Source organism: Gamsiella multidivaricata (assembly GCF_025024155.1).
Source record: "Gamsiella multidivaricata strain RSA 2152 chromosome Unknown BC939scaffold_6, whole genome shotgun sequence".
Lineage (NCBI taxonomy): Eukaryota > Fungi > Mortierellomycota > Mortierellomycetes > Mortierellales > Mortierellaceae > Gamsiella > Gamsiella multidivaricata.
In genome coordinates this window covers 372998-399249 of record NW_026251714.1, presented here as the reverse complement: position 1 = coordinate 399249, position 26252 = coordinate 372998, and the positions used below count along the sequence as shown (strand labels likewise).

The following is a 26252-nucleotide window of genomic DNA, read 5'->3' as shown; positions in this document are numbered from 1 at the left end:
ATAAACAACCTTTTTTTTTTTTTTTTTGTGAAGCTTGAACCTGGCTCGCAAAAAACCATTGCTCCATACCACCCCTCTCTCGCTCTCGACCTCGTCCTTTCGACAGAACAACCTCGCCCAAAACCTGAACCAGCAACTGCATCAGCATCACACGCTAACCTTCATCACTGATTTCAAACTCTTGAAAAGTTCTATCAAGAGTTTGAGACAGATATAAAAATTCTTGATACAGCATGGTCAAAGCCTATCAGCGCTACACCCCCCGCACCACTTTTGGTGTGATTGCCAGTGGCAACTCTAACATCATCTACGATGCTGAAGGCAAATGCGCCATCAGTCCTGCTCTCGAGGACGTCAGTATCTGGGACCTCAAGAAAGGCGAGCTGGTAAATAACTACAAATGGCAACCCTTGGATCGGTCACTTTAATTCCATATGTTTTGTTACTCCAGGGACCCTCTTTCCCATCGCCCGACCAACTTAATAACGTGGATACTACTGAAAATTACATAGATTGGAACATGGCACGATAGCGACAATAAGGCAGAAGTTACATGCATCGCTCGTAGCGTAGATCGGGACAGCTATGCAGTCGGCTATGCCAACGGATCGATCCGTATCTGGAGCATGAAGACTTCGGATGTTCTTGTTACATTCAATGGCCATCGCTCAGCAGTAACAGCACTAGCGTTTGATAAGTCTGGAAGTCGTCTTGTATCTGGATCTAGGGATACGGATCTGATTGTCTGGGATGTCGAGGGCGAAGTTGGACTTTATCGGTTAGTGGAGATGCCATCTCATGTATTTTGAGATCTATGGGTGTTGTGGCCTATGTGCTTTGGTCATTCAGCCGGAACTGACGCCGATTTCCTTTTTTTTTTTTTTACTATCAACGTCGGTTGTTCATCTTGGAAAACGATTACTTGAATCAACATCTTCATTTATTCGACAACAACACTTTAAAGTCTACGGGGCCACAAGGACCAAATCACATCAGTTCGATTCATCTCACGGCCGTCCATAGTAGAAGGAGGTAAACCCACGGACGGATACGTCCTCTCATCTTCCAAGGATACGCTCATCAAACTCTGGGATCTCTCGACTCAGCACTGTATGGAGACTCTGGTCGCCCACAGGAACGAGGTCTGGGATTGCGACGTCAATGCGGACGAGACGATGCTGGTTTCCGGAGGCGGCGATGCCGATATCAAAGTCTGGAAGATCGACGCTGCAGCCCTGAGAACAGGCCTGGCGGTCGGAGAAGAGGCGAAGGAAGTTGGCGAGGAAGATGCGACTGAGGATCAGAGCTCAGGCCTCGTCAAGGCCATTACATTCTATGGATCCATCCCCCGTCAGTCCAAGGAACGTATCACAACTTTAGAGTTTCATTCTTCACAGCAGTTCTTGGGATGTCAGGCATCGGACAAGTCGATCGAGCTGTTCAGGATACGTACGATTGAGGAAATTAAAAAGAAGATGTCTCGCAGAAAGAAGCGTCAGCGCGAGAAGCAGCAGGCGCTTTTGAAGAAGGGCGACAAGGAAGGCGCAGCGGCTGAGGAGCCCATCGATGAGACCATCCAGGCCACAGACGAGATCACACCTTGGCATACCATTCGCTCAGGAGCCAAGTTCAGATCGTTCAGTTTTGCACCATCTAAGGATGTGGAGAAGAATGGACATGTGCAGCTGGTGGCATCCTTGAACAACAATACCGCCGAGGTCTGGACAGTGCCCCACCCAGATGCGGCTAAGAAGGCGGAGGTTGCGGATGAACCCAGCAAGGCATACACTCTCGAGCTCGCTGGCCATCGTTCGGATATCCGTACTGTTGCCCTTAGCTCCGACGACGAGTTGCTTTGCTCAGCATCTAACAGTAAGTCAGCATTTACTCCTTGATGGCTTTTATTTTAGGATGTATCAACCACAGGTTCAAGCTATACTAAGACATCTTATGTTTCAACTTTGGTACTCATAGATTCGCTCAAAATCTGGAATGTCAAGACTATGACATGTATCAGGACAATGGAGTGCGGATATGCTCTCTGCTGTGCCTTCTTGCCTGGCAATCGTCATGTACGTTGATAGATTTATTTGACTGGTATCTTAACGTCGATTGTTAAAGGGTCTGCATCCCTGACTCACTGTTATTTTTCGCATCCATTTATCCCTCTTCTAGGTCATTGTGGGCACAAAGGCTGGTCATTTGGAGTTGTTTGATTTAGGATCATCCTCTATGATCGAGTCAATTGAGGCACATGAAGGCGCAATTTGGTCCCTTCAGATCCGTCCGGATAGGCGTGGTCTGGTGACAGGAAGTGCTGACAAGGATGTCAAGTTCTGGGATTTCGACATGATTGAGGAACAGGTCGGCCAGGCCATCAAAAAGCGCCTCTCGCTGGTCCATATGCGCACACTCAAAATGTCAGATGACGTGTTATGCGTTCGGTATTCACCCGACCAAAAGCTGGTGGCGGTCTCATTACTGGATGCTACTGTCAAGGTCTTTTACCACGACACTCTGAAGTTCTTCCTCTCATTGTATGGTCATAAGCTCCCTGTGTTGTCCATGGATATCTCATCGGACTCGAACCTGCTGGTGACTTGCTCTGCTGACAAGAACGTGAAGCTGTGGGGTCTGGATTTCGGAGACTGTCACAAGTCGATGTTTGCACATCAGGAGTCGGTCATGGCAGTGCAGTTTGTCTGGAATACGCATTACTTCTTTACAGCATCCAAGGACCGGACAGTCAAATACTGGGATGGAGACAAGTTCGAAAATATCCTGAAGCTGGAGGGTCATCATGGAGAGGTCTGGGCGCTGGCTGTGGGCACATATGGTAATATTGTGGTCTCTGCATCACACGACCGCTCATTACGTATCTGGCAAAAGACTGAGGATCAAGTCTTCTTGGAGGAGGAGCGCGAGCAGGAACTGGATGATTTGTACGAGGCAACATTGACGGCATCCTTTGAGAAAACTGGAATGGTCGATAATGGCGAGGGTAACATTGGAGCTCCCTCGACCAGCAATGGAGACGAACTCGCAGCGGCTGGAAAGCAGACGATGGATACCCTCAAGGCAGGAGAGCGCATTATGGAGGCGCTTGAGTTGGCAGACCAGGAGATCAATGCTTGGAAAGAATACAATGCCGGTATTGCCCGCGGCGAGCGTGGGCTGTCTAAGCCTCAGAGGTCACCACTCCTGATCTCGATGCGCCAGACGCCAGAGCAGCATGTGTGGTACGAGCTGGAGAGAGTTCGCCCCGCAGAGCTGGACGAGGCACTGCTTGTGCTGCCCTTTGCGGCAGTGACAAGTTTGCTAAGCTGGCTGGATGTGTTTGTGCAGCGGGAATACAACATCAATTTGGTCTGCAGGGTCTTGTTCTTCTTGATCAAATCGCACCACAACCAGATTGTTGCCAACAGAATCATGCGGCCCATGCTGGACTCTGTCCGACGCAACCTGAGAGCTGGTCTTCAAAAGCAAAAGGTAAAACAAAAATATTCATCTGCTATGCAAGTCCACCTGTAATTTTTTTTTATTTTTTCAAGAAGCTGACCTGTATGAGCACATTGCCTTTGTTCTTTTCTTTTATCTCTTTTTTAGGACATCATCGGCTTTAACGTTGCTGCTCTCAACTATATCCGACGCGATTATGAGGCCAACAACACATCCGAGTTCTTTGACGAGGAGGCGATTCGCAAGGAGGAAGAGAAGAAGCAAGAGTCGGAAAAGAAGCGCAAGTTCATGAAGATGTAAAAAGCACTCATCTCGTCAACACAACCAACACCATTTATCCCACTTCACCATTTTGCATATTCAGTCTTAGAATTCTACATTTTTTCGTACACCCAACCATCCCCATGGCATCGTAATAAAAAAGAAAGAACAGGATCCAAAGTGTTTATTCAATGATGAGTAAGATGGCTGGTATCCAGATATCAAAACAAGGAAACTTGGCAGTATTAAAGACCCTCTCTTTCTCCTTTTCACCCACTACAGCTGAGACAGGCATCCTGATTGTCGATCGAGCACAGCATGGCCGCCTCGTTAGCTTCCTTTTCTACTTGTTTGTTCTTGGTAATGGCCTGCTGGTCGACTGTAAACTTGATTGCATCGACAGCGGGACGCGTACGAAGATAGTACATCCCGGTCTTGAGACCCTTCTTCCAGCCATAAAAGGCCATGCTCGTGAGCTTGCCATAGTTGACGTCCGACATGTGGATGTTGAGCGACTGCGACTGATCGATGAACGCGCCGCGATCTGCAGCCATGTCGATAATGGCCTTTTGTGAGATCTCCCACGTGGTACGGTACAGGGCCTTGAGGTCCTCAGGAATGCCCGAGATGTTCTGAACCGAGCCGTTCTCGGCAATGATCCGGTTCTTGAGAGAATCATTCCACAGACCTTGCTCGACAAGGTCCTTGAGCATCCAAGGATTCACCACCTGAAACTCTCCTGCCAAGACGCGTCGTGTGTAGATGTTGGAGGTGTAAGGCTCGAAACACTCGTTATTACCGAGGATCTGCGAGGTCGAGGCCGTGGGCATGGGTGCCACAAGCAAGGAGTTGCGGACACCATGCTTGGCAATGCTCTCGCGCAGCGTAGCCCAGTCCCAAAGATCGCTGGGGGTGACACCCCACATGTCCGGCTGCAGGATCCCCTTGGAGACGGGTGATCCCTCATATGTCTCATAGGTTCCTTCCTCCTGAGCGAGCTCACAAGAAGTTTCGAGAGCGGCGTGGTAGATGGTCTCGAAAATCTGAACGTTCAGCTTGCGCGCTTCGGGTGAATCGAAGGGCATGCGCATCTTGAAGAAGGCATCCGCTAGACCTTGGACCCCGAGACCGACGGGACGATGGCGCTTGTTGGACTTTTCAGCCTCGGGCACTGGATAGTAGTTGCCGTCGATGATCTTGTTCAGATTGCGGATGACCACCTTGGCGATTTTATGCAGCATCTTGAAGTCGTATGTCGTGGAATCGGTGACAAACGCAGGCAAGGAGATGCTGGCCAGGTTGCAGACCGCCACCTCATCGGGGCTGCTGTACTCAATGATCTCCGTGCACAAGTTACTGCACTTGATGGTACCGAGGTTCTGCTGGTTTGATTTGCGGTTGCAGGCATCCTTGTAGAGTATGAAGGGTGTGCCTGTCTCGGTTTGGGCCTCAAGGATCGCAAACCACAATTTCTGAGCCTTCATAGTCTTGCGAGCTCGGCCTTCGCGTTCGTAGGTTGTGTAGAGCTCCTCGAACTTTTCACCCCAGACGTCCTGCAGACCGGGTGCCTCGGCAGGGCAGAAGAGACTCCAGTCGCCGTTCTCTTCTATGCGCTTCATGAACAGATCTGGCACCCAGAGTGCAAGGAACAGATCACGGGCTCTAGTTTCCTCTTTGCCTGTGTTCTTGCGCAGGTCCAAGAAGTCAAAGACATCCGCGTGCCAGGGTTCGAGGTACATGGCAAACGCACCAGGACGCTTGTTACCGCCTTGGTCAACATAACGCGCTGTATTGTTGAAGACCCTAAGCATGGGGATCAGGCCGTTCGAGTGTCCGTTGGTGCCTGCAATATAGGACCCCGAGGCTCGAATGTTATGGACATTAAGACCGATCCCTCCGGCAGTCTTGGAAATCATGGCGCAAGTCTTGAGCGTGTCGTAGATTCCTTCAATCGAGTCCTCTTTCATGGTGAGCAGGAAGCAGCTCGACATCTGCGGACGAGGCGTTCCAGCGTTGAACATGGTGGGGGAGGCGTGCGTGAAGTACTTCTCGGACATGTAATTGTATGTCTCGATAGCACTGTCGATATCGTCTCCATGGATACCGACGGCAACACGCATGAGCAAGTGTTGTGGCCGCTCTGCAACCTTGCCGTCAATCTTGAGGAGGTAGGAGCGCTCGAGGGTCTTGAATCCAAAGTAGTTGAAGTTGAAGTCGCGATCGTAAATGATGGCAGAGTTCAAGCGGTCCGCATGCTTCATGACAACCTCGTACGTCCGATCGCTGATCATTGGGCTTGGCTTGCCGTTCTTGGGGTTCACATAGCAGTAGAGGTCTTCCACAACCTGCGAGAAAACCTTCTTGGATTCTTTGTGCAGGTTCGAAATAGCGATACGGGCTGCCAAGGTTGCGTAATCAGGATGCTTGGTCGTCATATACGCAGCCTACGACAGTGTGCATACAAAGGAAAATTGATCAATAACGGCGTTGAAGGACGAACACTTCGATAAGCTGACTAGAGATCAATTGCGCAGTGGGGCTTACAGTCTCTGCCGCGAGATTGTCAAGCTCAACTGTGGTTACACCTTGGTATACACCCGAGATGACCTAAACCAAAAAAAAAAAAAAAAAAAAATAGATCCACGCTGGCTAAGTAAATTGCAATACAAGGTTCAACGGTAACATGGGGAGGAGGACCGATCAAATAGTGCTTTTGTACCTTCTGAGTGACCTGCGCGGGATCGACAAAGTTCATATCGAGGCCATAGCACAGCTTGGCGGTTCTGGCTGTTATCTTGTCGAAGGCTACACGCTCTCTTCGTCCTGTAAAATGGAGAGTCAAGAGATGAGGGATTGGTGTGGACATCAAGCATTCCGTCTCAGTCTTTATTCGAATGTCGTGCCAAGCGCTGGCCATGTGCAACCCTGTGGGCTTACCATCTGGAGATATGTATCGCGAATGAGGTGTATGGAGGATTCAGAAACAATGAGAGGGTCAAAGGATCAGTGTCAGACTCATCGTCGTGGCTCCTGCAGCAGCGATTCATTCCAGTAGGGCAAGAGGATGTGCATTACCTCGCTTGTGAACAAACATGTTGGAGAGCAATTGGGATGTAGATGGGATTGATTGATATCAGGGATGTGTGAGATAGATGTCAAGAGTAAGGGTGGTGGGCGGCAAGGAAGGATGAAGAGCAAAGGAAAGAAGGAAAGAAGGAAAGACCAGAAGAAAAAAGCGGCTACCATAAATAGACTAATGAAATAATGTAAACTCGACGCGACTCTATGTTTACACATGCATCTAACGCACGACGCGTGTAGTAAATAACTTAATGGACTGTTTCCACGTCTACTCCGCTCCCCGGCATTTGTCATCAGCGTCTCTGGCCTCTTCAACCCAGTTACCTTAACATCGCCACAGTCGCGTCCTGTCAATTTAACAGGGACGCAGCATTGATTACTAAAGTACGCCTCTGTGTCTTACCACCCAACAGGGGATACTTCATTTGACGTTTGCGCATCATACCTTAGATCTCAGATCTTTAATATACAATAAAATTGTACAAGGTAGCCCAGCGACTACCAGAGTGGCGACAAAGCAGAAAGTATATAGTAAATAACGATGCTTAGGACTACTGGGCTGAAAAATAAGGGGTCGCCGCATTATAAAAGCATTCCTGAAGAATATTCTTGACCTGCTCGCCACTCTGGAGTCGTCTTTCTTCCACCGCCGATGCCATCCCCTGATGTACGGAATGGTCTAATCGCGGTTTTGTCCGCTTCGTCTGCTTGAATCCAGCATCACCAGATCCGCTCTCGACAACATCCATGCTTTCTTGGTTTACTCTGAGCGTGTCTACGCTCGTCCGACTGGGTGCTGACGAGACGATAGCAGCGCTCGGGTGCGACTCCGCATTACCCATCTCTTGATCTTGATCAATTGGTATCACTGGATGGGCAGTAACAGACAACGATACAAACTGCTGGACCGAACTCTGCATTGTGAAAGATTGCTGTGTGTTCCCTGAGGAAGAGGGGGCCGGGGTGGGATAGGCCGTTGAATCAACCTGTCCTGTCTGAGAGTGACTCTCGTCAATGCTGTCATGGCCGCTGTCGCTGTCGTTGTCGTTGTCGTCGTTTCCTTCGTCCTGCCAAGTCGCCTTACGCTTCGCAGTCCGTGGGACACTGGTCATCGGTGAAGATTCGGGTGAGGCGCGGTTGACCCAGAGTAGATTATCTCGGGCTTCCCTTGAGTTGCCTGGTTGGTTGTTGTGTAGTAAATGGTGGCGTGGATCGTGTGGATAAGAGTGAGACTGATAGTACTGCTGATGCACCGGGCTCTGGAGTGCTTGTCTGCTGTTCGATATTGTTTTCATCTCTTGGTCCTGCTGGTGAAAGGACGTGGCTCGTGCATGGTCGATCGAGGCTGCAGAAGAATAGGTCGCGGAAAGATATGTGTGTAAGGCGCTAGTCGTGGAAGCGGTCGAAAGAGGGGATGATAGTACGATGGTACGAGTCTGCATCTGGGGTGAGGAAGATGGGGGTGAAGATGTGGGAGAGTAGGTTGTTGAGGTCTGAATAGATCGCCAGTGCGGACCAACAGCATGGCGGTTACGTTTAGCATTGTTGATCAAGGTGTACTGGTTCGGGTTATCCAGTTGGATGGTGCTGTCGCTGCAAGAAGTGGTGATGGCTGGTCCAAAGGTCGGATACCACGGCCGGGTAGTGCTGCCAGGCATCGCCTGAAGACGCTGCATCAATTGTAATTGCTGCAGGTAGAGCTGCTGTTGCCGCTGGTTTTCTTGGTGCTGAAGAAGCGCTCGCTGATGTTCAGACATGACATGGGGATCATGCTCGGTCGAGGCACTGGCATGGTTGGTCGAGTGTACTTGGTGCTGCTGCTTTTGTTGGGGCTGTTGCTGCTGGTGGTCAATGTTTAGGTCCGGTCTGGATATCGCGTTAAGGTATGAGCTGTGGAATCCCTGCTGCATGCCTGGCGGGGGTCCTGGGGTTGCTCCCTGCGGCTTGACCGAGGACCACTGGGGCCCGACTGTACGCCTCCATCCCGATGAAGGATGGGTGGCCATGAGGTGTGAGATGAGCGTGAGTTCTTAGGTTGTTGAGAGCGGAGGAATGAGATTCGATGGAGAAGCAGATGAAAGAAGGATGAAGCTGGGCCAGCTGTAGGAGCGGAAGGAGAGATTAGCGAATGAGGCCAGATGGGGGCAATGCGCTTGAGAAGGATGGATCATTCAAAAGGTGCGGAAGAGAGCACCCGCACTTCTGGTTCTTCGCTGCCTTGTGTCTCTATCTTCCTTGCATCCAAATGCAGGACCAAATTGCCCCTCTCCCCCCCCCAATAAACAGCTCCCGTTGTCCTTGAGAGTGTGTCCGTGGAGTCCAACCAGACCGGACTACTGGAACCAATCCGCTTTTCCTTTTGGCTCTTTCCCTCTGTGCTCTGTGCTCTTTTTTTTGTGTCCCTTGTGTATCCAATGCGAACCTGCTGCATACATCGACACATGCACACTCAACAGCAACAGCAACAGCAACAGCATCGGCATTCTTTTTTCTTCTTCCTCTTCTTCTTCCTCTTCTTTGCATTCGCTCTCCACGACAGCACCTCCACATCACGTCCCAACTATGCGACATCTGAGTCTAAAGTCCCCATTTTTATTGCCACCAATTCCTATATTCCAAATGTCCTTTTTGGAGTTCCAAAAAAATACGTTCAGTGTTGGTCTCCACTGACATGCGCCGCAATGACATTTTATTCAAAACTGGGAAGCACTCCTTGTAAGATGAAGACGAATAGGAGTCGTACAATAAAAAGCCCCATCAGCAACTGCTCCTGCACCAGTGTACTATACAAGCTAAAGGAAAGCAACTGTAAAAGCATTCACTGTTAGTCGCGTGAATGTAGTAAAGTTGCGGCTGCCGTGCTATAAGGCCGTCAATCATTACCTGCTCCCAATGAACGGAGCGCCATACAATAAATAAAAAGCTTCTTCAGCACATCGACTCCAGCACCAGTAGGTAGCTAAAAGATATAATGCACCTGCCTATGAAGGAGGCGAAGGAGAAAAAAATAGTGAGCAAGGACAGACGCAGAAAGAGTTTGCGAAACGAAGATAGACCTTTTGGTTCAACACCAACCCCCTCCCCCCCCCCATTCTCTACGTCATGAACGCGTTGAAGTCAAGGATAACTCGTCTCATTCGGCACTTTGACAGTCTGTCTCGCACCCGAGGTCAACTGGGTTTGAGAATAGATGTCAATGACCATCACCAGAACATACAGTCGTTCAGATGAAGTCAAGGCCAAACGAAACGCACTGAACCGTGGACAGGCCTGTGGCGCCACGGCTAACTTGACGGCATTCCAGCCAGCCTTGCCTGACCAGTTGCAAGTCGGAAGTTACGCGTCGCAGTATTCCTATACGGAGAGCGATGGGAAGGAGGGAGGGGGGAGCGAATGTGAGTGTGTGAGTGTACAAGCGATGATGGGAACGAAGTGCTGCGCTCCTGGAAAATTTAAGTTTCCATGACTACTTTCAAGGTGACGGTGCAAAGCAACTGTTGATGTTCCCTTTCATCGGCTTCTTTGCAAATGAGCACACGACTCACCTTCAACTGCTGGCTCAGCAACCATGACTTTCATTTACGACGCTTTTTCTGAGCGATCGCCTCCTCAGCACTATCACCGCGACGGACTTTTTCGATTTTTATGTATTCCGATCAAAGGACCGGTAATTTGCCACTGCTGAATTTCTTCACAAAATAATTCCAGAGGTCGAAAAACGAAGCACGCCAGATGGGCTGCGACTTCGACATCTCTGGTTGACGTCCAAGCGGTTCGCGGAAGTCGTATTGGGAAGAAAAGGAGCAGGAGGAGGAGAAGGTATTTTCAGGACTAAGGTTACAGTACGCGTCCTTTAGTTGAGGCTCATCGTACGACCATGGCCCCGAGTCCATCTCTAGAGAGGAAGGCATCGAGTTCTATCGTGAACACGAAAGCATATCTCGGCCATGTATCTACTCTTGTTTCAAACAAGTTTCTCGTTTTTTTTTTTTTTTTTCTTTCAGAAAAAACACTTCGAGAAAATCGAAGACGAGGCTGGATTACAATGCCAATCAGGTGCCGAAAAAGTGTCGTACGATACAAAAGTCCACTTTGAAGAAGCCAAGGGTAAGGTCTCTTGACGATCATTGTTCTGCTTGTAGGTATCCAGTATTAATGCATTTTTATGTTGTTCAGGCGCACGACACAAGCGACAACTAGAGACACCCGAGCATATAGCGGAGAAGAGGAAAGCTCCAGCCTCCACAGCAACGACATCATTTTCGTCCCCATTGTCGCTGTCGTCACGTCCTGTCGAACCTCCAGACTCTCTACTCCGTGATGAGATTGACAAGGTAATGAATGCAGACGATTTAAAAAGAATAGTGGGCACTCCATATACTTATGTTGGGGATCGTCTACTCCTTCTCAGCCCTTCGATAACAAAGTAGACATTGTGTCTGTTGCAGAACTAGGACCGGTGTTCAGGGTCAACCCCTTCAACTTCACTGGACACCTCGGCGAGCTAGACATAGGCAATTGATTCAACGCATACTTCACCAGATCTGCCAAACGCAAGTACCAAAAGGACGCTTTCCCCAACTTTCTGTAAGTGGATGTATTACAGGTTCAGGCTACTTCATGCTCTAATTAAACAACTGACCGATCGTATTTACTGTCAGGGCCATCAATGGGATATTGTTTCTACAGGAACAACCGACGGATCTGCAGAATGATTGCTTCGGACAGCATTACAATACGGTCATGGAGGCAATGAGGCAATGTATCTTGTGTCTAGAGGAGGAGGCGATTGAAACGCGAATAGGATCAATTCGAAAGTGGAAGGATGTAAGTCAAACTCACCTTTGTTAGTGTTGGAAGGTTCCAAAGCATATTCTACTCTAACGCGCTTTTTTTTTTTTTTTTTATAGACATATGATATCACATTGCGGAGGACCCGGAATGTTGCCAAAGCGCGAGATGCACTTCGAGACTCTGTCGAGGCATCCGAACGATCGTCCTTGAGGCGCCTCTTCCTGCATGGATGCGAGAACTTTAGCAACAAGCTACAGATACCTCTCTCTGAAGCAGATCAAACGTCTTCTTACATTTTGCCTATGTTGGGCTGTATTATGACGCAGCCAAAAAAGTCCAGGCTTGCCCAGTAAGTATACATGTCATAGTCATGGTCAGCATTAGAATTGTATTATAATTCTACTCTGGGGTCTAACTTGCTATCAAAGTACTGCATCAACTCCAACATCAGGATCGTTGTTCGTGCGCATGTACCGTGATCTCCAGGCTCCTCCGAAACACCCCGATCTTATCGTGAAGCATACAGACGCTAATGATATCAGTTTCGGGGAAGTCTCCTTCTCTAGCGACTCTGCAAAAGATACGGGAGATTTTTGTCGCAATTTGGTCTAAGCGTGCACTGGACCAACTACATGCACGTTTCGAAGGAGTCGACGATCTTGATGTCTTGTTCTTCCAGATTATTTCGATAAGGTGCATGATTTATCAAATGCGACGATGTGGAACAATTTGCATGGCTGTATACGTTGGAGAACTTGAAATCGTACAGAGCATCTCGGCATTGATTAGCTTCGAAAAGAATCATTTCATATGGTTAAGTCTGGGAGCCGCGTTTATGAGATTACTTGAAAAGATGGCAAACGCATCCCTCAGGACAAATGCGAACCCCCCAGCCCCATTCTACGCTGGCTTGTGCATCCCACCATCAAGGAGGATGCCACAATAAAGAATACGCCATATTTCCCATATATATTTTAATTCATGGGCACCTTGGTTGCTGACGTGCCTAAATGTAGGCCTTCGTCGTCGCTACATTCTTATCGACGGTCAAAGTGTCCGAATGTACACTCGGTTCACAGTCTTTGTATTGTACCATCACTTTTGAATTGGTAATTTGGCTGATATGCAAAGCAAATAGTGTCTCGTGGCTGTGATCCATGTTAACCAGCAGATCTTTAAGCTGCGCCCATGGAGAGCAGACAGGATATCTTAAACAGCTCAGTCAAGCATCGCTGCTTTAATTGGAAACTGAAAAGAAATCGCTGCCCTCTTTTGTCCGCCACTCGTAAGCAGCCGCCACTCCGTCACCAACAACACACGGAAACTAAACTCACCGTTTGTGAAAGCAACACGAACCTCTTGGCAAAGAGCACTATCCGCTTGTAAAAAGCAGCATAGGCACAATCGGCGCACATGCTGATTCACATAACAGAGTCTTCTTGTCTTTTGTCCATTCTCAATACATTTCCGTGCCACTTTTTCCCACACAACGCACGCAATTCTCCATTTCAGACGTATTTTGCAATGGCTAGTCAGAACGAATATGACAACGATTTCCCTTTTGACGACGATGTCGGCGATGTCGACGATGATTACCCTGACGAGGACTGCACCAATGAAATGTCCATGGACGAACACCTAATGGCCAGCGAGGACGAAGACGGGGACGACAGCGACAACAGTTAGAACAGCTACAGTGGGCCTTCTGCATTCACCTCTAAACCTGTAACTCGATATCCTCTAGCCCCAAACCTATTGTTAACACGCCTTTTGCACGCTTCAGTGCTTCTGTAGACTCTCTTGATCCGACGCTATCAGCATACACGTAAAGAAGGTTTACAGACGTGTGCATGGTGCTCGTCCCAATTCCTCCTTCACTCAGCGCATGCTCTATCAAGCACCTGCATCACTCTCCCGCTTGCGCGTACCTCCTCCATCCTCTCGCGACCTCGCCAATGCTTCACCCTTTGCCGCACCAAATACAGCTCTCCCTGCAGCAGGTCCTTGGAGCAGCACCGATGCGACGTACGTGACAGTCGTAGCTCTCCAGACCGGTGACATCGGTTATATGAATCCCTCGAACTTGGCACTATATCCAATTCTGAACAATGCGACGACGCTCTTCTGTCACAAAGACTGTTAGCGAAGGCCCCAAGACCGAAGTCCTCGCGCGGGAACAGCACTCTGGGCCATTTCTACACCTCGTACCTAGACACGGAGTTTCAATACCAGGTCGTGAACGACTCTGCGGCATCTGTGGACAACAATACAAGAACCAGGGGGGGGGGTCAGAGCACGAACAAACCACATCACCATACATCGGTAGGTGCGGAATTCCCGGAGTCCACGGCGTTTAACTACCACAGGAGCAGGAAGACGACGAGATGCTCTCTGCACCAAAGAAGTCGAGATCCGAAACAGCTCGGGACGAGTTTGTTCTTGGAAACATGAAGTAACTGCTTCCATATGAAAAGGACAGCTTAGACATCTTACTCATAAAACTCGTCGCTATCCAGGGATCGACCTTCGGATTAATCAACTCGGATATCTTTAGGACAACTCAATCCATTATGCCAGGTCCCAATGCAACAGGTACAACGTTTTATTCGAGAATGATGTCATAATCATATGAATGCTTCGCCCAGTTTCCACAGCATCCCAGGACTGCTTGCTTAACCACATCCTTCGTATATAATAGCCTTCGATGAATCAATCATCCAATAAACCACTCTTTTACTCTAAATCCTCTTGACCCAAATTCCCTTGATACCTAGGTCTCTATGACCTTGGTCCCCTATGACCCAAGATCCCCCAGACGCTCGAAACATTTACACTCAGACGCCGGCTGCACATTCAGGCAAGCTCTTCGACCAAGCCGTGCCGACCCGTGGAACGTATAAAAGGCCCTTCACTACCTGTTAATGAGGCAACTCATTCCAGCCCAGGCTTCCTGACTTGAGTTACTGTTGCAGGGGTACTCCATACGCTAGGAGTGGAGGACGGTCCGAGATCTACCAAGCTCAGGACGTTGCTCACAACAGCTCAACTCGGCAAGTCTCCTGTTGGAGTCTCGATTGGGGGTGTCGAGACCTCTTTCACTGTGAACTCAGCCCTCTATGACACGCAACCTGATAAACCATTCATTGTTTCGGCACATAAATCCGTTCCTGATCACAACAAACGCGGCCTGATCAACGGTCCCGATTGCACTGACTGCTCTCCGCCACCAACGCCCCCAGTCATGGATCTGATCAGGCAATCGCCCTTAGCAAGAATTCTCGAAACAAGGTCGTTCAAAGAGCCGAACAAAAAAGCCAGCAAATATCTGAACCTAGACTGGAGCAGATATCCTCAGGCTAGTTATGTTGCAGCGCACCTCTTGTCTGGATCGGTGATCACTGTCGCATATTTCACCAGAGTCCAATGTATTTCATAAAAAGTGAGAAGTGTACCTCCAGCACAGCATATCAAAATTCGTACAAATAAATGCCCTAATCGGTGTGGTGTGTGGACCGATATCTCTTTCTCACTCAATTTGGCATATAGACAAAGGAATAGCTGCTGCGGATGAAGATAATTATTTGCTTCAAGTGGCCAAGGCACTCTCCACATCAATAGGCTGAAAGAAAAGACGTCATAAGTTAAATACTGTTCCTGTTGCCTCAAACCTTCCCACATGAAGGTGTTACGGGCTCGAATCAAGAAGTTGCAGGGCCTTCGCCCTACCGACAGTACGCACATTCGTATTAACAAGCACAAACGGATTAAAGGGAGAAAACTGACAAAAGAGGAGCGTCGAGCCATTCTATATCGCTTAGAGCGCTGCAAAGCAGCGAGAAAAAACGACTACGCTGCTTCGATAGCCGATGGAACAATGTCAGAGATGTTGTATTGAACTGAAATATTGAAACTACTAGTATTCAAGACACGCGCCTCCCTTATTTGAACCTCAGTCTTTACGCAATAAAACTTCGCACACCTGGCTTGCGCTTTTTTTCTGAGTTCCTCCTCATCTTAGTGCTACCAGCACCGCTACCACCGCCAGTCAGCAAGCACTGGAGTCATCTTCAAGCTCTCGACATCCAAGAACGATATCACGGGGGCTCCCAATTGAGTAGTATGCGTCTTTTTCCCTTGTCGTTCTTCTCTCCAATGACGTATGCTAAGAGCCGACTTGGCAATCAGAGGGATACTGGTGTCCCGCGATAAGAATAAGAGGGGTAGAAATGCAGCGTCTGAATATGCTGAAACTTGCAAGGCCCACAGAAGAACCGCCGAAACACTTGGTCTCTCCACTCCACCGGCAGGATACTCCCGTGACAAATGGGCTGAGGGACTGCTGCCCAGCACCAGGCAAGTATGTCGAAGCCTTTTGTTCCCCTTATCGTAGTCTATCCACACTGCACCTTTCTTGCGTCGTCATTCATCACTGTCTTCAAGCACACCGAACCAAAGAACAGAGCACAACACCTTACACAACAAAATTCTCCCCCTTCTTACATATAACAATACCGCCGAACACTTCAGCTAGAACCACTTCATTCCCACTGTTATTCAGACAAGGACTACAACTACAGCTACAACTCAGCAGCATAGTTTCGGAGAATGTCCTCACATCGCACCAATGCCCCGCCGCGGATGCAGGGCTTACAAGGCGCTGTGGGACGCAATTGGCGCTCTGTATCCCGCAATGATAGACAGGCCCCTGGAAACATGGCTGGGACGCTGTTTTATTCTGTCCCGACTATCGACAATGAGCCTGACGACTCAGACGGAGACCGACCAGGCGAGGACCTCCCATTGCATGAGTCCTACATGCCCGACTATGACTCTGAGGATGACGAATCAGACTCCAGCACACAGTCGCCGCCCATGTCCCTCTTCCTCGACAGGCATCCGCAGCCAGAAGCGCCTCCATTGGTATTGTCATGAGCAATGACTTGTGAAACCTTTTTTTTTCTTCCTCCGACTTTGCTTTCTTTGCCACCATTTTGTGCATCGTCAGCTAATGAAGGTTCTCGTTCAAATGGGTATAGACACCGGCGGCGATCTATCTTGATGTACCGCCACCAGTACCGTCATCGAAATCCAAATCAAAGGCCAGTGGGACTCTTGGTGAACAGTTGCTGGAGCCCTCAGCTGTAAGTTGGTGTTACGCACCTTGAAAGGTATGCAAGTTGCAGTCTTCTTGGCAGAACATATAGCACTAATTTACTCCGGCTCCCCATTATTCGTCCTGCAGATTCCTACAGGGCCAGTCGGATGGACATCAATATCGTACAAACGCAATTTCAAGGATCCATTCTTCGCGGCCCTTTATGTATTCGCCCTGGCGGTCTACCTCATACTCGGAATCGTGTTGATCTTCACGACAAGTGTAAATACTCTGATTTATGGTAGACCTCTTTTTTAAAAGTTGCATAGGACCGAGTCAGCTCCTTGTTCTAACTGCGCAATCTCTGTAGTCATCGTCGCTAGAAGGACAAATTTACAATGTTTTCTCCGTCATGAAGTCAAGTGCAGGTAGGAAAGAATGGCTCATATTTGCCTTTTCTGTCGAGTACTAGACATGCCTATGTGGGACACAACTAAACCTCGCTTTGTATTCATGTGCTTAGGAATGCTGACCTTTGTAGTCTTGGTTTCAGCTGCCTTGGGGACTTTGTGGTTGGTCACACTACGGTCGTTTACTAGAGTAAGAACAATGTCGAGCGTAGAAGGTGTGTGATAGCTTGCCCTGTACCGTCGTTTTCGATATTTTAATCCAGATTATTTTTTTGTTCTGTTAATGATATAGCCGGTGGTGTGGGCGACGGTGCTGTCAGTCCCGTGTTTTGCATTTGGGATATTTATTTGGTCCATGGTGTCATCGTTCCAGGGACCCAGACGAGACAATGGTGGACGGGATCCTCAGGATACAGGATTGACTGTACTCTCATTACTGCCCCTGGGTATTGGATCGCTGTTCCTGAGCGTCATTTATATTCGACGCCAGTATATTGCGCGGACCACCGCCATTATCGAGGTGAGTTGTGCAGTGCTACGTTTTTGTTCGCAGCTTTTCATATCTTCGTGCAAGTGGACTCCTATCTAACAGATATGCATATGTATTGATCCACTTTATAGCTCGCGTGCGAAATACTGAAGGACAATCCCGACATGTTTTATGTATCATTTGGCCTTATGGCTGTTCATGTGGTCTTTACGGCGATCTGGCTACTGTTTTTCTCGCGAGTATTTTTGATCGGACATGTCGAATCATCTGTGGGCGCAAGTATGTATCCACAAATTTATGGCCTGACCACCGTCGCAGTTTTTCCATCTTGTTCAAGTGATACGTTGTCTAACATTGTACTTGTATGTCCTGATACTAGAAAAATGGGTTCTGGAAGACAACTTTTACCCTATCGCCATCTACTTCATCTTCATTTATCTATGGACTTCAGCAGTCTTGGGTAATGTCCAGAGGTAAGATGCAGTTCTGGGGTACATGTGGCTCATAGGTGGAACCATAATGCTGATCATCTCCACTTTGCTTTGAAACCAATAGGGTTACATTGGCGAATGTCGTATCCAAGTGGTATTTCCACAGGTATGCCTTTACGGAAAGCGGTGCGTTGCTATAATTGCTTATTCTATTTTCGCCAGTACTTGTCAAGTTCTAATTCTGGCTGCCAATCTGATAGACATGAACCATTCGCTTACCACAGCTCAAAGATCACGGAGCCTGCCCTTATCAATGCAACGACGACGTCATTCGGATCCGTTTGTCTAGGAGGACTTTTCATTGCTGTTCTCCAGACGACCACGTTTCTGCTTAAGAATCTGGCAAAGGTAATTTAAACCGATTGCCTACGCAGGGTCCTCCAGTATGCTGTATCACATATTTATTTATATATTTATTTTATCTTTCCAGAGGCTGAACGACAGCACATTTCCGCTTTTCGTGTTTGTCGTGACATGCTGTCGGGTAGTCCAAGGTCTCGTAGAAAGCTTCAACAACTATGCGTTGATCTACGTTGGTATCACAGGGGAGAGCTTGTTCGCTGCCGCAAGGTCGGCGAGCAAGATTTTCCACCGAAACCTGCTGTGGGGATTGTTGTCTGGTAAGAGAACGGATGGCGCCATAGTTTGTTTGTTTGTTTGCTGTTTGTATGCTTAGGACCCTGAACTGACCACACCTTCATTAATTATAGATTTCTTGACGAAACTAATTCTTTATGTCTATTCGACATTATTGTCAATTCTAACGGGGTTCGCCGCCTTTGTTTTTGCCACCCATGGCCTTAAGTCGCCATACGGCTATGTGATCGGTATCCTTGCAGGCATCATCCCGTACTATGTCAACGGTTTCTTTACCCATATCATGTCCATCACGTAAGCGCCCATCTTTGTGATTAAGCTGTTCTTGTATGACAACCTTTTGTTTCACTCCAAGCTAACAAGACCATTCATTTTTGACACTTAAAATAGAATTGATGCGACATTCCTATGCTATGCAATCGATCTCGACACAAACACTTGCCATTGCAACAAGGCCCACAGCGCGTTTGGCGGATCCCATTAAGAGCTGAATAAACCGTCTTGGCCGCGGCTGAACAGAGGACTTGCAGTACAAATAACAAAATAAATAAAAACAACATGCAATCATAATGATCTTCCTAGAGGTGCCCTATTGTTTTATCTGTGGTATGAAATTCAAAAAATATCTCGGAGAAAACAAACCAGAGCGAGCAGGGGAATGTTATAGCACACGCACTTTTTCCAGACAGCTATCCCAACGAGCCACCGTTTATGTATTCCTGGTTGGGCTGGTCCTTTGATAGCTTCGGACTCAGTCTGCCTCCATGCTCAGACCCTTTTGTGGTCGGGGAATTGATAGGCGGCGAACCCGCCGTGAGATTGAAGTGCAACTTCGAGTACGTATATATAGGTCAGGCACTTTTTGCTTTTCAATGCAAACGCATACACGTTCACGTAGACCTCGTACTCTGCACTTGTGCCCCTACATCCTGCAGTACTATCCACTAGTTGCCATCATGCCAAATACCTATGTACTCAGTCCCAGTTCTGATCCCTTCAACCCATTCCAATCCATGTTCGATGCGCCTTACGAAGAAGGTTCTTCTGGTACCCTTGATCGCGCGGAGGACTATCATGGAACAACAGGCGTCCCGGACTTGTGTGCCCCGGCGCATATCAGGATTCAGTCGCGCTCATCCATGACGACCTTTTTACAGGCCGGTCTCCGAACCTACCAGCCATTGCTTGCGTCTTTCGTGAGTAGCAGGGAATTCGCAGGAACCACTAACTCTGCCGCCACGCTGAGCGAGATCGAATCTCAGACTCGAGCCAAAAGCGTTGGTATCTGGTTTGATCAAGATCACTCGTACTTAGAGAGTCCTTCCGAGTCCTTTCCACCATCCCTGAAATCAAGGACGTTTCGGTGCAGCAACGCGCGCCCACTTAGTCATCATGGTATAGACGAGAAGTCGAATCGGTCTTTGCATTTGAGTGCGTCGTTGACAACCGATCAGAAAAGGCACTCCAGCTACCTCCCCTTGGAGTCATTGGCGCAGAAGCTGGAAGAAGGGGTCCGGCAACAAGAGTCTATGGTCAAGAGGGCAGCCCGAACGACATACCAAAGCAACGATGAGTCTCATTCAGTGTCCAGCAAGAGCAGCAGCGTCAATAACAACAATCTCCAGACAAAGCCAAAGTTTAAAGCCGAGTTCTGTGTCAAGTTTCGGGAGCGAGGTTACTGTTCCTTTGGTGAACGGTGCCAATTTGTCCACTACGAGCATGAACTCCAACGGCGGAGTCGCGCCATGACCTACAAGACTCGGACCTGCTGGAGTGGCGGCGATTGTCCGTATCAGCAGAACCATGCTCGGTGTATTTATCTGCACGGCGGTGAGACACCGGAAATGTTCGATGAGCAGAGAGGGATCAGCTTTGCGAAGGTCAAGAAGATTTTGGCGAATAAGGAGATGAGGCAGATAACTCGCCAGCAGCAACAGCAGCAACAGCAACCACAGTTGCATGCTCCTGTGGCACATCGCAGTTTGGAGCGGTCGGTACTGCCGACACTGGACGAGAGGACTGATACGTGTGTCCATGGACAAGAGGATGCTCAAATGTCACCTATCGATCTCGCCGTCAATCCATCCATAGAACCACCACACATTCCAGGCCATTTTCCGCCCAAGGCAGTGAACGCCCTTCTTGTGGATACCGAAGTGCAGTTGAGGACTTTAGAGTTATCATCTGCGAGAGCCGATCCACCAGCAGTTTTGTTTCCCCGCCTTGGAACGAGCGCGTTGTCGCTTTCCGTCTCAAGTGTTACCAAGTCCTCTCGCGTGTTGAAGCCTCCAGTGATCTGTCCATTGCGCATCCATACGTCTATAGCAATGCCTCTCTCTACGCCCGTCAGCCCAGTAGGCCATTACAGGTTGTGGTGAAATATCGTAAAAGATATCGCGGAAGCATTCTAGTCGATATCGAGTTGGAGCAACGAATATGATATGATCATGTATATTTTTCTGTCGATGCATTTTATTTAATCCTTTCCCAAGGGAATCCAGTCGGCTCAAACTCTGGACGGTTGTGCAACAGCATGACCAACCACTCTGTGCACTCGACTAACCGTGGTCCACTGCGATTGAACATCTGGTTACCATCAACAAGGGCGATCGTTGTAGCCTTGTCTGCCATCTTTCGGAACCATTCTTTCTCCATCATAGAGTTATATTCCTTACGGGCGGCCTCCAGATCGAGACCGCAAGGGCAGATAATAAGGACATCAGAATCTGTAGCCACGACAGATTCGATCGGCACGCGACGCCTGTGTCAACGATAAGAGATTCAGATAGTATGTCAATACCATAGAACAGGAGTGCCACGAGCTAAGTTGCAAGTAGAAGACTTACGAAGGGGACCCGGCCTCGTTGATAGGATGCACCCCTCCCGCGATCTCGATCATCTCTGGGGTCCAATGGCCGCCAGGATAAATAGGATCTGTCCATTCAAAGAACATGATCTTCTTGGGCTTATATGAGCCGTCGTTCCCACGTTTCACCTCCTCAACAGCATTCTGACAGCGCGCAATCCTCGCCTCCAGCTCCTCGCGGGCCTTCTTTGCCTCCTCAACTCGTCCGATGGCCAGTCCCACGGTCGTGATGCTTTCCATGACCTCGCCTACAGAAGTAGGATTCAAGGTGACGATCTGAGGACGTGGATCCATGGTGCTGGCGACGCGCTGGACGGAGACGAGATCGATCGAGCAGACGTTGCATAGGTCTTGGGTGACGATGACGGTGGGTCGGAGGGCCTTGAGTTGTGTGACATCGAGGTCGTAGAGACTTTGGCCCTGAGAGAGAGCCTCGGAGACTTGACGGTCAACATCGGCAGAGGTAGTGAAGGTGGTTTTGGCGGCGGTGAGGATCGGGAGGTGCTGGATTGTTGAAGGGAAATCGTCTTCGTGGCTACGGGCAACCATCTCTGGCTGGCCACCTACCAGGCAGATCTATCATCAGGGAGGAGAGGAGGAGAGGAGGAGAGGAGGAGAGGTCAAAAATATAATTTCTGTTTATTTGACGGGTCAATTGATGAAGTATGGGTGTTATCTGTTTACGATTTCTGCAGCCGAGGGCAGCAAGCTGACGATTCGCTCCATGGGTGGATGAGACTGAGTGGGGGAGAGGGGCGAATGAATGGACGATGGATGGTGAGATGAACAATCCCCGGATTCTCACTCGCGCTTTTTTTTTTTTTCTGTTTGAGCCCACGGAAGCGGAGATTCTGCGCGACGCGATAAAGAGACGTGGCCCCAAAAAAAAGACGTGCGATTTGATGCGTCTCATCATCTAATACAACTCCTGGCGCCCTTTTCGGGGACGTCCACGGAGTTCAGGAACGAACATGTCAAACGTCGAGGAACGTGTCATGGAGAAGATAGTAGGTTGTAGTAATCCAGGCCTATCCGAGAGACGTGGCGTGTTTGTGTCCAAACAGGGCTCTCGACCAGGACGAGTATTATCGTGCCCTCCATTCTCTCCACTTTTACTTTTTTTCCTTGCTCCTTTCTACTATCAAGTTCTTTCATATCCTCTTCCTCATCTTCACTATTAAATTGCTTGAGAATCCATCAATCTATCCCCAGTTACCATATCGCAATATCTCAAGGCCCCGGATACAGAACACAGGTCCTCGGAAGAACGTGTCGTACTTTCACCACAGCAGCGGAACATGGACCAACACCCTTCGTCCGCATCTCACAGTGCGCGCCTTTACCTGCCTGAACTCGCATCGAATGTCAAAGCCCGCTCGTCATCTACTGCCTCGGATGCATTGCCCGAATTCAACCTTAGCTCTGCGCCCCTATTGCAATCCACACAATCCAGTTCCTCGTCGCTCAGACCAGGCCCTATTAGCATTGCGGCTAATCGGAAAAGGACCACCCACGGAAGGCCAGGTCTCCAGCGTCATTTCCTGCAGCGCCAAATCTTATTATTGAGGCTGATATGGTTCATGGCTATCTTCTTTGGAGAGTGTGGGGTGTACTGGATCACGATTAACCGATGCATCTGGCCTGAAAACTCGTCTTGGGTAAGAGAGTATTCGCTGGCACCCTCATGAAACATCTTGATAGGATCTCAGTGATAACGTGCTTTTTTTTATTATCTGAGAAACAGGACACCAGCGACACCTCACTTCAGGAACGGTACAGGCTTGCTATTATTGCGAACCCTCAGCTCACAGACTGGTTCTCATACAAGCAATCTGGACCCGCGCTCTGGTTAACGGAATTTTACACGGATATTTTCATGCGGAGGAGCTTTGCTCGATTCCATCGGGCTGCAAGGCCCGATGCTGTGATGTTCCTAGGCGATCTGAACGATGGTGGCAGAGAGACCTTGGACGAGGAGAGATTTGAAAAGAACAAGAATCGGTTTCTGGAAAAGGTGTTTGATTCGAGTCGAACAGCTTGGAATTTACGGCCGTTGGTCATGGATGCTGAGGATTTAGAGAGTAGCGTACAGAAACCTAGGCAGGTAGAAGCATCTAGCAACGCTTATCCTGCAACTTCGGATGGAAAAGAAGTACACGGGGGAACGGATGCAGAGGAAACGCTCACCGGCCAATTTTATCAAGTCTTGAACGTGCCACTGGATGCTTCAGAGAGGGCGGCCATGCGGTCAGAAGGAAGGAGTGTACGGCTCTATGTCGCGGGTAACCATGATGTTGGCTTTGGGGACACTCTAGTCCGACGGGCCATGAAGCGGTACAAGAAGGAGTTTGGGTCGGTCAACTACGAGATCGATGTCGGAAATCACAGCTTTATCATTATGGACACGCTCTCTTTTAGCTCCAACATCACATTCATTCGAGAGGAATCCAGGGCCTTCGTGTCACGCATAGGACGTGGTATGCATGGGTGCTAGTTGATGATGAAAGTAATGCTGCCTGGACTCATAATGGTTTTCTAAGCATCTCTTTTTTTTCCTACTGTATGTGTTCTAGAAGGGTCCATACTACCTCGAATGCTGTTCACTCATGTACCACTTTTCAGACCGGACACGACGTTTTGTGGCGAGGCGCGCGAGTCGGATCAACCCATCCTAAGCAGGAATGGGGAGCAGTTCCAAAACATGGTGAACGCGTCGTTGTCGCGTGCAATCCTGGGCAGGGTCCAGGCGGATATGGTCTTTAGCGGTGACAGTCATGGCTGGTGTGAGATTACGCATTTGGTGTACGGCAAGCTGACGCCCGAGGTCACGGTGCCGACCTTTAGCTTTGCTCAAGGAATTAGGCAACCTGCGTTTCTCATGCTGTCGCTGTACAATCCGGAGCAGTTGCCGAAGAATATTGTCGAAGAAGAAATGATATCGACGAGCCCCACGTTTTCTTACGACAAATGCATGCTGCCTGAGCAGCTGTCGATCTATTTCGGATATGTCAGTTTGCTCGTCCTTACGTGTGCATGGCTCTTGGTCTTGCGGTTCAGATGGTTTATGCAGAACCGGCCTTCTAGTCCATTGCTGGGCAGATGGCGGCCAACGTCCTCGATCCTAGAGAAAGCGGGTCGGTCTTCAAACATGCCCCGCTCATGGAACATCCGAGATCCCTTTGCATCTCAAGGGCCCGCCCCAACAGCGAAATTACTACCCGCTAGGACATTGAATCCAATGGATGCATTTGAGAAATCCGACGACGCGGAGATTGATATTGCAGGAACATCGTCGCCATTACAGAGATCCCTACCATCGCTATCTCCTCGTAAGGCCTTGAGTCGGACAAAGAAATGGGCGTGGATACGATACACAACATGGCCTCTAGGACGACTGCGGTTCTGGCGAATGCTGGTCGGAGATCTGTGGATGATCTCTCGATATGTTCTACCATTCTATCTCCTGTTGCTTGTAGTCAGTCTGATGTGAAATGGATAGGTCAGGATTCAATAAAATGCTCAGCTGTGGACTGGGATACAAGGGTCATACGCGTCGTAGATGATCGCGACATAGTTAGCCAAACCACACGATGGAAAACGCGCTTCAAACGATGGATGGTAAAGGGAGAGACTAAGGGAGGCGTTAAACACAAGAATAGTCTGGATACAGTTCGTAATCATCAAGAGAGTGTTAGGGATCCCTGTATTCGCTCTATTCCTATATACTTTTGGAACAGGCTTGATCATGGATTTTAGACTGGTCCCAGCGGTTACCTTCTCTTTATTTTATTTAATGGTAACCAAATACAGACCGTTGATGCATTATGCCGCATGTGAGCCGCCAGGAGCAAATTACAAAAATTGCAACTAGACTAGTGCATTTGTCTTTTTGCCTTTCTCGACCTTTCAAACGTTTGACCCTTCTTGCTTGCGCCTGTCCTGCGGATTAGGCCATTGGAGGTACATCTCTGGTCGATGATAAGTCCATTCTTTATGACATGTCAGTGCATCCATGCCCCTGGCCATGCTGTTCTAGGCTACGTTACTCAAGGGTGCAAATTCATTTTCCCCGCGCCCGCGAAATCTCATCTTTTTACAGCATGTTACACGAGGGGGATGCGGAGATGAAATGTAAACATAGTTTTATCCAGCACCTTGAGAAGGGACAGTCGTCTACAGGAGACGGAGAAATACGAGGTTAGACTAGGAGAGGGAGATCCATTGGTGCTACCCTTGCTATCCAGAGCCTTTATCAAAAAACCACATGCAGCCATGGATGATGAATAAAACAGGCATACAAACAAAAAAACAGCGTACATCCATGCGATACCCATATCCATGCGTGTCGGTTTTCAGGTCCGTTATGGGTGTAGATCCCCAATGGGAGTCACTCCTAACAGCAAAGACCTTGTCGTCACAGCAGTTTTTCCAGATACAGTGGAATTGCCCGGTACAGGGAATGAGATCCCTGACGCTATTTTCCTATATCTCTATCCAGCCTAGCAGCATATACATTTGCATGATACTGTAATTCAAGAGAACAAATGCACTCATGCACCCCTCTCTATGTGCTATTCTCCACCTTCTTTCATTCTTTCATTTTGCGCTTTGGCCACAAATCCAGATGTCAATAGCAGATCCAAAGATGCTGGGCCTCCGACATGATGGGCACCCATAATGGAGCCCCAAGATGGCTAAGGGTACGATA

At 48.8% G+C, this 26252-nt stretch overlaps 9 protein-coding genes across 9 annotated transcripts; 6 read left to right on the top strand and 3 right to left on the bottom strand.

The window, feature by feature from the left end:
* The first annotated feature begins 44 nt into the window (after window positions 1-44).
* BC939DRAFT_438702 (uncharacterized protein) lies at window positions 45-3888 on the top strand. Its single transcript, XM_051553868.1, has 6 exons — window positions 45-386; window positions 513-778; window positions 965-1872; window positions 1975-2072; window positions 2176-3489; window positions 3607-3888. Exons 1-6 carry the CDS (start codon window positions 234-236, stop codon window positions 3757-3759), a joined length of 2892 nt encoding a protein of 963 aa, XP_051416458.1. The 5' UTR covers window positions 45-233; the 3' UTR covers window positions 3760-3888.
* A 101-nt stretch (window positions 3889-3989) lies between these two features.
* Window positions 3990-6475, bottom strand: BC939DRAFT_483044 (ribonucleoside-diphosphate reductase large chain; the record flags this gene model as incomplete). Its single annotated transcript, XM_051559160.1, has 3 exons — window positions 3990-6164; window positions 6265-6327; window positions 6440-6475. 3 exons carry the CDS (start codon window positions 6473-6475, stop codon window positions 3990-3992), a joined length of 2274 nt encoding a protein of 757 aa, XP_051416457.1.
* Window positions 6476-7352: 877 nt separating this feature from the next.
* BC939DRAFT_473483 (uncharacterized protein) lies at window positions 7353-8807 on the bottom strand (the record flags this gene model as incomplete). Its single annotated transcript, XM_051558353.1, has 1 exon — window positions 7353-8807. The coding sequence occupies one exon, from the start codon at window positions 8805-8807 to the stop codon at window positions 7353-7355; it is 1455 nt and encodes a 484-aa protein (XP_051416456.1).
* Window positions 8808-11366: 2559 nt separating this feature from the next.
* BC939DRAFT_438690 (uncharacterized protein) lies at window positions 11367-12560 on the top strand. Its single transcript, XM_051553867.1, has 3 exons — window positions 11367-11628; window positions 11712-11944; window positions 12024-12560. Exons 1-3 carry the CDS (start codon window positions 11545-11547, stop codon window positions 12205-12207), a joined length of 501 nt encoding a protein of 166 aa, XP_051416455.1. The 5' UTR covers window positions 11367-11544; the 3' UTR covers window positions 12208-12560.
* Window positions 12561-13119: 559 nt separating this feature from the next.
* BC939DRAFT_525462 (uncharacterized protein) lies at window positions 13120-15152 on the top strand (the record flags this gene model as incomplete). The annotated part of the gene is made up of 6 exons (XM_051561317.1): window positions 13120-13276; window positions 13581-13721; window positions 13808-13851; window positions 13962-14047; window positions 14150-14187; window positions 14586-15152. 6 exons carry the CDS (start codon window positions 13120-13122, stop codon window positions 15029-15031), a joined length of 912 nt encoding a protein of 303 aa, XP_051416454.1. The 3' UTR covers window positions 15032-15152.
* Window positions 15153-15929: 777 nt separating this feature from the next.
* On the top strand, window positions 15930-19242 carry BC939DRAFT_438688 (plasma-membrane choline transporter-domain-containing protein). Its single transcript, XM_051553866.1, has 13 exons — window positions 15930-16515; window positions 16632-16736; window positions 16838-16972; window positions 17061-17118; window positions 17214-17290; window positions 17393-17620; window positions 17722-17869; window positions 17970-18063; window positions 18146-18187; window positions 18282-18429; window positions 18512-18701; window positions 18792-18972; window positions 19069-19242. The coding sequence occupies exons 1-13, from the start codon at window positions 16201-16203 to the stop codon at window positions 19160-19162; spliced, it is 1815 nt and encodes a 604-aa protein (XP_051416453.1). The 5' UTR covers window positions 15930-16200; the 3' UTR covers window positions 19163-19242.
* Window positions 19243-19288: 46 nt separating this feature from the next.
* Window positions 19289-21226, top strand: BC939DRAFT_257949 (uncharacterized protein). Its single transcript, XM_051551042.1, has one exon. The coding sequence runs from the start codon at window positions 19443-19445 to the stop codon at window positions 21054-21056; it is 1614 nt and encodes a 537-aa protein (XP_051416452.1). The 5' UTR covers window positions 19289-19442; the 3' UTR covers window positions 21057-21226.
* Window positions 21084-22329, bottom strand: BC939DRAFT_525459 (uncharacterized protein). Its single transcript, XM_051561316.1, has 3 exons — window positions 22229-22329; window positions 21525-22120; window positions 21084-21439 (listed from the first exon to the last, which is right to left on the bottom strand). Exons 1-3 carry the CDS (start codon window positions 22268-22270, stop codon window positions 21151-21153), a joined length of 927 nt encoding a protein of 308 aa, XP_051416451.1. The 5' UTR covers window positions 22271-22329; the 3' UTR covers window positions 21084-21150.
* Window positions 22330-22515: 186 nt separating this feature from the next.
* Window positions 22516-25221, top strand: BC939DRAFT_525458 (uncharacterized protein; the record flags this gene model as incomplete). The annotated part of the gene is made up of 4 exons (XM_051561315.1): window positions 22516-22551; window positions 22780-23202; window positions 23283-24021; window positions 24118-25221. The coding sequence occupies 4 exons, from the start codon at window positions 22516-22518 to the stop codon at window positions 25032-25034; spliced, it is 2115 nt and encodes a 704-aa protein (XP_051416450.1). The 3' UTR covers window positions 25035-25221.
* Window positions 25222-26252: the final 1031 nt, after the last annotated feature.